This window comes from Camelina sativa, chromosome 4 (genome assembly GCF_030686135.1).
Source record: "Camelina sativa cultivar CO46 ecotype springtype chromosome 4, ASM3068613v1".
Lineage (NCBI taxonomy): Eukaryota > Viridiplantae > Streptophyta > Magnoliopsida > Brassicales > Brassicaceae > Camelina > Camelina sativa.
Window position 1 is genome coordinate 639,266 of NC_141883.1, and position 8,670 is coordinate 647,935.

The 8,670-nt window shown below is 41.8% G+C and overlaps 1 protein-coding gene and 1 pseudogene across 1 annotated transcript; one reads left to right on the plus strand and one right to left on the minus strand.

The window, feature by feature from the left end:
• Positions 1-1,071: 1,071 nt before the first annotated feature.
• LOC104783425 (uncharacterized) lies at positions 1,072-1,568 on the minus strand. The gene is made up of 2 exons (XM_010508584.2): positions 1,389-1,568; positions 1,072-1,296 (listed from the first exon to the last, which is right to left on the minus strand). Exons 1-2 carry the CDS (start codon positions 1,566-1,568, stop codon positions 1,072-1,074), a joined length of 405 nt encoding a protein of 134 aa, XP_010506886.2.
• Positions 1,569-3,630: 2,062 nt separating this feature from the next.
• Positions 3,631-8,249, plus strand: LOC147945158 (uncharacterized; annotated as a pseudogene).
• Positions 8,250-8,670: the final 421 nt, after the last annotated feature.

Sequence of the window (8,670 nt, forward strand, 5' to 3'; positions counted from 1 at the left end):
GTACTCTGGTCCAACCAAATAATATAATATTATTCCATCTCTGTATATATACAAGTATTCCCGTTATTTTAGTCTATTACCTCTCAACTACAAACTAGAATAAAATTATTTTTTACAACACTATGTCCGCTCGATCACCCAAGATGCCGGATCTCCCCGACGATGTTTTCATAAAAATCGTTTCCCTTGTTGCAGAAGATGCTGCAGAAGATCAATGGTCTTCACTTGGTTCTATTTTAAGGGCTGGTCATAGGGGGGAAAATGCAGTATATAGTAATGAAGTTCTAAAGACATCTGCTATATATTGCCTTTGTACTGATCCATCAGAAATCAACACATCCAATGCCCCTGATAGTGGCCTCCAACATGAAAGGCGGCACATGCCTTTCTTCGTCAAATGCTTTGACGCCGGCAAACCCATTGCCATTTACTACGAAGGGCTAAGGGTTGTGGCTGAGGATAGAGATATCCAGCGTGAGATTGATATTCTCAGTCGTATTGTACCGGCCGATGCTTATGCCACCTTAGCATGTGGGGTACTAAGTATTTGTCAAGGGAATGAGGTTATGGCCGTCCATTACCTCCAGCTGTTTGATGCAAATCATTGTCCTCTGATGTCTTTGGGTGCCATGGTAACCGGGAATGATTTTATGTTTGAGTTATCTCGTTATAAGACGGCCCGAAAAAACTCATACACAACCTCCCTTCGCTATCCTGACAGCCCGCCACTCCCTTCACCCGCTTGTGCTGTGATGTGTTATTTAGATAACGGTCTCCATCATCTCAACGGTCTCCATCCTCTCAACTGTGGAGACAGTTATCAAATAATGTGCAAAAACTGTTACCTTTGGTGGTTGTCCCTCAAAGTCTCTGAGCTCCTTTAGGGTTTCCAGCAGTGAATTCCAGTTTTACCTTATCAACTCGTGACTCTAAATTATGTTTATTTTAAAATAATTATTTTCCATTTCTTAGGCGAGTATCTTTTTTCATGTATTAAAGGTCCCTATTTTCCACATTTTAGTATCTCCTCTCATTTATCGGCTGAGTTATAGTAAAGTTATGGCTGAGGTATCACAACAAACAATCTGAAAGCAAACGACTGATAACCTTCATCCTTGCTTTCAATTCTGATTTTGCGTCTTCAACCCTCTCAAATAGCTCTTTCTCAAGCTCCATTTGCATCTTCTTCTCAATCTCCATTTCCATTTGTAGTTTTACAGTTTGAACAGAGAAAGACTCTACCTCATACAACAGTGCCTCATCGACCCACTTGAAGACGTGGTCATCATTCATAAGCTATCAAGGTGATGGAGACAACAATTGGAACAAGAACAGATTCAACATAAACCAACAAGAACAGATTCAACATAAACAAGAACAGACTCTACCTTCTTCGCAGTTGCATACCCACAACGGAAGTTTCGTCGACAAGGATTTGACTCCGATTTCAAATTTTTGGCCACGATTGCTTCTCCACACCAACATCTCTTAGGTACGCCAACAACTGTACCTCGTCCTCTCTCTCGGACATTTGATGCACAACTCGAGTCTCCAGATACATTGCTCATGATTTACGAGATTTTGATTTTTTAGGGTTTAAGCATTCGACATTTAGGGATTTTCGTTTTTAAGAAGAAGAACATCACTCGGGTCAACAATTGAATATTAATATTATTAGGTTAACTTATGGTTTCCCGCCAACAATTGCATATTAAAATTATTAGGTTAACTTATGGTTTCCCGCCAAAATATCGCTTTACGGCTGAGTTATAACCATTACTGGAAAACGAAAGGTCATGTAACGGCTGAGTTATCACAAGAAACAATTTGAATATTAAAATTATTAGTTTAACTTATGGTTTTCCGCCAAAATATCGCTTTACGGCTGAGTTATAACCATTACTGGAAAACGAAAGGTCATGTAACGACTGAGTTATAGTGACTTATGGCTGAGTTATTACAAGAAACAATTTGAAAGTAAATGAACGATATATATGATTTGACGGATGAGTTATAATATTTACGGGAAAACGAAAAGTCTCGACGATTCATGTGAACGGCTGAGTTATAGTGATTTATAAATCTTTAGTGGCTGATTTATCATAATACCGGCTGGGTTATATTAATATGAAACATTACAAAAAAAAAAAAAAAAAAAAACAAGTTCGGAGTTCATAAAGAAGAAGACACGACATTACAATGGAATTCACTTTTAAAAACCGATTAAGAGGAGGAGGAACCATGAGCTTTTAGTGAATCCCAATCAAGAGGAGGAGGAACCACACACTGGTCGACATCGGCCTCCGCAATCTCTCTCATCTCCTCTAACCTCTTGTGCTCTGTCGCTAAGTCGACAAGTTCTCCACCCAAGATTTGATTCAGTTGGGATAGTTGAGCGTCGATTAGTTCCACTTGATGCACGAGGACTGATGAGACCATGGACGGCTCAACCAAAACACACGGACGTGAGGAGCAGCTAGAACCTGAGGAAGCATCGGAGGACCAGCTTGAACCAGAGGAAGCACCGGAGGAAGCATTGATCGTCCCGGCGGGTCCTATAACAAGGTCACGGTCCAAGAGGTTCAAACAAGCCATCACTGGACTACTCAAGGAGCTGGACAAGAAGCTAGAAGACGTGACTCAAACCACTTGGACGTTGCTCACAGCTCAAGGGGCTCGGTAAAGGGTAAAGTGTTACTTTGGTGCTCTTTTTCCCTTGGTCAAGTTTTGTCCCATTGGGCTTTCTTGACAAGGTTTTTAATGAGGCCTAAGTAACATTTTCAAACCCCCTTTGCCAGCCCAAGTTGTGGTCCAAGGTTCCCCACAAAGGCCTTGGCCCATTTTCTATCTCTTTCTCATTCAAACTTTGCATTTATTGTTTTGTCAGTTCCTAGACATCTTGCATGAACTCGAATTTGAACTTGCAAGGTTGTCTAGGGTTTTTCTTCTCTATCTCGTCCTTCCCTTCTCCTATTTAAACCACATGTATCTCTTCTTTGTTTCTCATAAACATTTTAATCAAAAACCTTTCTTTTACTTGTTTGATCTGAGAAGTGTGTAATATCTTCTCAACTTGTTTTCTTCTTAGTGTGTCATATCTAAGTTGAATTCGAGCCTGAAGTCTAAGAGATTTCCATCTCTCTTAGAAGTTCATTTCAATCCCCCTTTCCATCCGCTGCATCATTTCACCTTTCATCCATCTTCGATCCGCTGCATAAACCACCCTTTCACCTTCTTCGTCGATCTTGTCTTTGCATCTTCGACCCATTGTTCATCACCACTTAGTCCGATCATCTTCAAGACCTTGCGAGTGTGTTCTTGGGAGCAGATTCCTCTCCAGGAGTCTATCATGTGGTATCAGAGCAACCACTCTGCAAACAGGTTTTGAATTCCAATCGTCACTTTCTCGTTTTTCAGATCTGTCTTTTCATTTTGCGAGAGTTTTATAAAATGTTTTACTCGTTCAAAAATTATAAACTCAACTGTTTTAGAATCAGGAACGAGTCTAGTATTTTTGGAAATTGATTTGAGAATTTTTGGATTCGTTTTCATATTTTTCCCAGATCCGTTTTCATTTACGTGTTTTTGAAACTATTTATTGGTGGATCTTTGTTTTTCTTTTCAGGTACCATGGTGACGTCGGAAGAGGAAGAGTCATCAACTTCTAGCTTGGAAAAGAAGATCCTTAAATCTGTAACGACCATGCTGGATGCAAGATTTGGCGCTCTTAACTTGAATCAAACCAATCCAGGAGTTAATCAGCATCAACGCCCGAATCAGGAGGAACCAAGACCTAACGACGAGACTTGGGAGTACTACAGTCACGGTTCTCCACACAGCAGTCAGCGGAGGCGTCGACGAGAACGTCCAGTACCAAGAGATCCTTTGGGAGGCCTCAAGTGCAAGATCCCAGCCTTTCACGGAACCAGCAACCCGGATACCTACTTGGAGTGGGAGCAGAAAATCGAGTTAGTTTTTGTTTGTCAAGAGATCACCGAGATTAACAAGGTTAAACTTGTTGCTATTGAGTTCTACGACTATGCTCTAAGTTGGTGGGATCAGCTTGTTACCAGCCGTAGACGTATCGGAGACATACCGATCGAGACATGGAACCAGTTGAAGACCGTGATGCGTAGGAGGTTTGTGCCGAGTCACTATCATCGTGATCTTCATCAGCGATTGAGGAATTTGGTTCAAGGAAGCAGGTCAGTTGAAGAGTACTTCAAGGAAATGGAAACCTTAAAGCTTAGAGCCGATATTCATGAGGACGGAGAAGCTATGATGTCGCGATTCATGGGAGGAATTAACCGCGAAATCCAAGAACGTCTAGAGACCCAGCACTATGAGGAAATTGAGGAGATGCTTCACAAAGCAGTCATGTTCGAACAGCAAATCAAGAGGAAGAACTCTCGATCCAGCTACAGCACAGTTAAGAACAGCTACAGCTCAGGAAAGCCGAGTTACCAAAAGGAGGACAAGCCCGGCTACCAGAAGGACTACAAGCCATCCGTCAAGCCAAAACCGTTTTGAGTCAGACCCGAAAGGTAAATGTAAGGAGGTGATCACAAGGACAAGGGATATTCGTTGCTTTAAGTGTCAAGGACTTGGGCATTATGCAAGCGAATGTGTCAACAAAAGGATCATGGTTCTTAAAGACAACGGCGAGGTGGAGTCTGAAGAAGAGCGTTCGGAAAGCGACTCTGTGGACGAGGGTTTGGAAGCCCCAGCTAAAGGAGAGCTGCTTGTTGCTAGGAGATCTTTGAGTGTTCTAACCAAATCCGAGGAACAAGCGCAAAGAGAAAACTTGTTCCACACGCGATGCTTAGTCAAAGACAAGGTATGTAGTTTGATTATTGATGGTGGTAGTTGTACTAACGTTGCAAGCAGGTCTATAGTGGAAAAGCTTGGCTTAGAAGTGCTCAAACATCCAAAACCCTATGCACTTTAATGGCTCAACGAAAAAGGTGAGATGTCCGTCAAGGAGCAAGTCAAAGTGCCGCTTTCAATTGGTAAGTATCAGGACGAGATCATGTGTGATGTACTTTCGATGGACGCTAGCCACATTTTTCTTGGACGACCGTGGCAATCAGACCGGCGAGTTCATCACGATGGCTTCACCAACGGACACACCTTCAAACACAATGGCCGAAAGACGACTCTCATTCCAATGACGCCGCATGAGGTCTATCTAGATCAGCTGAGCATGAAACAGCAAACCACCAAACAAACTGAACCAATCGATAACAAGGGTAAGAGCAAGGTAAGTCACAATAGTTTGCTATTTGTTTACAAAGAAACACTTGCTTGTTCTACTAGCCCTAAACCGGTGCTACCGAGTAAAGTTGAGTTGGTTTTGCAAGATTTTAAGGACGTATTTTCGGAGGATAATCCCATTGGCTTACCACCAATCCGAGGGATCGAACATCAAATCGACTTTGTGCCAGGAGCCGCTTTACCGAACCGACCAGCTTATTCGAACCAACCCAACCGAAACAAAGGAGCTTGAAAGACAAGTGAACGAGCTGATGGACAAAGGACATATCCGAGAAAGCATGAGTCCATGTGCCGTTCCAGTATTGCTAGTACCTAAGAAAGATGGGAGTTGGCGTATGTGTGTGGACTGTCGAGCCATCAACAACATAACGGTTAAGTATCGCCATCCTATCCCTAGACTAGATGATATGCTTGATGAATTGCATGGTTCTAGCATCTTTTCTAAGATTGATCTTAAAAGTGGATATCATCAAATCCGTATGAAAGAAGGTGATCAAATTCCTTTTATTAACATTAATTCGAAAGATAAAAACGGCTTTTAAAACCAAACAAGGGTTATATGAATGGTTAGTCATGCCGTTAACTAATGCGCCTAGTACTTTCATGAGGTTGATGAATCATGTCCTTAGGAAGCATATTGGTGTTTTTGTTGTGGTCTATTTTGATGACATTTTGGTTTATAGCAAGAACTTAGAAGATCATGTCATGCATCTTAGACTTGTTTTGGATTTGCTTCGCAAGGAAAAGCTTTATGCGAATTTTAAGAAGTGCACCTTTTGCACAGATAATCTTGTTTTCTTAGGCTTTGTTGTAAGTGCAGATGGAATCTAGGTTGATGAGGAGAAAGTCAAGGCAATCAGAGATTGGCCGAGTCCAACAAATGTGAGCGAGGTGAGGAGTTTTCATGGCCTAGCAGGGTTCTACCGTCGGTTTGTCAAGGACTTCAGCACTATTGCCGCCCCACTCACGTAAGTGATTAAAAAGGACGTTGGTTTCAAATGGGAAGCTGCACAAGAAAATGCCTTCCAGGCTTTGAAGGAGAAGCTCACTAATTCCCTGTTTTAATTCTTCCAAATTTTATGAAAACTTTTGAGATTGAGTGTGATGCCTCAGGGATAGGCATTGGAGCTGTTTTAATGCAGGATCATAAGCCCATAGCTTTCTTCAGTGAGAAACTTGGAGGAGCTACACTCAATTATCCAACCTATGACAAAGGGCTTTACGCTTTGGTCAGAGCCCTACAAACGTGGCAACACCATCTCTGGCCGAAGGAGTTTGTCATTCATACTGACCACGAGTCTCTTAAGCACCTCAAGGGTCAACAAAAGCTCAACAAACGCCATGCGCGGTGGGTCGAATTCATAGAAACTTTCCCATATGTGATCAAATACAAAAAAGGTAAAGATAATGTTGTAGCCGACGCATTATCTCGCAGGTATGTTTTGCTTACTTATTTGGACGCAAGATTGCTAGGTTTTGAGCAGATAAAAGATTTGTATGCCACTGATTCGGATTTTAGCAAAATATTTCAATCTTGTAAGAAGTTTGCTTTTGGAAAGTATTATCGGCATGAGGGTTACTTGTTCTTTGAAAATAGACTTTGTGTGCCCGACTCTTCTTTGAGAGAATTGTTTCTAAGGGAAGCACATGGAGGTGGTCTAATGGGTCACTTTGGAGTTGCTATGATTTATAAGGTGATGCAAGAACATTTCCACTGGCCGCACATGAAAAGAGATGTTGAACGCCTATGTGAACGGTGTGCGACTTGTAAACAAGCCAAGGCTAAGGTTCAATCCCACGGTTTGTATACCCCTTTACCTATTCCTTTGCATCCTTGGACTGATATATCAATGGATTTTGTGGTTGGATTGCCTAGGACTAGGGCTGGTAAGGACTCTATTTTTGTGGTGGTTGATCGCTTTTCTAAAATGGCGCATTTCATTCCATGTCATAAAACTGATGATGCATCTCATGTTGCTAGTTTGTTCTTTAAGGAAGTTGTTCGATTGCATGGCATACGTAATACCATAGTTTCTGACCGTGATACTAAGTTCCTTAGTTATTTTTGGAAAACTTTGTGGTCTAAGCTAGGAACTAGATTGCTTTTCTCTACTACATGTCATCCGCAAACTGATGGGCAAACTGAAGTTGTGAATCGAACTTTGTCTACTTTGTTGCGTGTGCTTATCAAAAAGAACCTTAAGACTTGTGAGGATTGCTTGCCGCATGTAGAATTTGCTTATAATCATTCTATGCATTCAGCGACTAAGTTTTCTCCATTTGAAATTGTTTATGGGTTCAATCCCACTTCTCCTTTGGATCTAATGCCTTTACCTTTGAGTGTGAGAACAAGTCTTGATGGCAAGAAAAAGGCCTATTTAGTTAAACAAGTTCACAAAAAGTCTAAGGAGAATCTGGAGGCCCGGACGAAGCTGTATGAGAAATATGCCAACAAAGGGCGTAGAGAGGTCATCTTCAATGAGGGTGATCAAGTGTGGGTTCATCTTCGGAAGGAGCGTTTCCCGGAGGAGCGAGCATCCAAGCTAATGCCGAGGATTGATGGACCATTCACCGTGCTCAAACGAATCAATAACAATGCCTACCAACTCGACCTCCAAGGTAAGTACAAAGTTAGTGGCAGTTTCAACGTTTCTGATCTTCTTCCTTATTGTGCAGATAATTCGGATTTGAGGTCAAATCCTTTTCAAGTGGGAGAGGTTGATGAGACCATGGATGGCTCAACCGAAACACACGGACGTGAGAAGCAGCTAGAACCTGAGGAAGCATCGGAGGACCAGCCTGAACCAGAGGAAGCACCGGAGGAAGCATTGATCGTCCCAGCGGGTCCTATAACAAGGTCACGGTCCAAGAGGTTCAACCAAGCTATCACTGGACTACTCAAGGAGCTGGACAAGAATCTAGAAGATGTGACTCAAATCACTTGGACGTTGCTCACAGCTCAAGGTGCTCGGTAAAGGGTAAAGTGTTACTTTGGTGCTTTTTTTCCCTTGGTCAAGTTTTGTCCCATTGGGTTTTCTTGACAAGTTTTTTAATGAGGCCTAAGTAACATTTTCAAACCTCCTTTGCCAGCCCAAGTCGTGGTCCAAGGTTCTCCACAAAGGCCTTGGCCCATTTTCTATCTCTTTCTCATTCAAACTTTGCATTTATTGTTTTGTCAGTTCCTAGACATCTTGCATGAACTCGAATTTGAACTTCCAAGGTTGTCTAGGGTTTTTCTTCTCTATCTCGTCCTTCCCTTCTCCTATTTAAAGACCATGTATCTCTTCTTTGTTTCTCATCAAACATTTTAATCAAAAACCTTTCTTTTACTTGTTTGATTATGAGAAGTGTGTAATATCTTCTCAACTTGTTTTCTACTTAGTGTGTCATATCTAA

Bases quoted from the DNA above. Each gene is read 5' to 3' on its own strand.
- LOC104783425 (XM_010508584.2), bottom strand. From the start codon at position 1,568: ATGAGCAATGTATCTGGAGACTCGAGTTGTGCATCAAATGTCCGAGAG. The intron at 1,297-1,388 runs GTAGAGTCTGTT...TCACCTTGATAG, and splicing joins GGTATGCAACTGCGAAGAAG to CTTATGAATGATGACCACGT.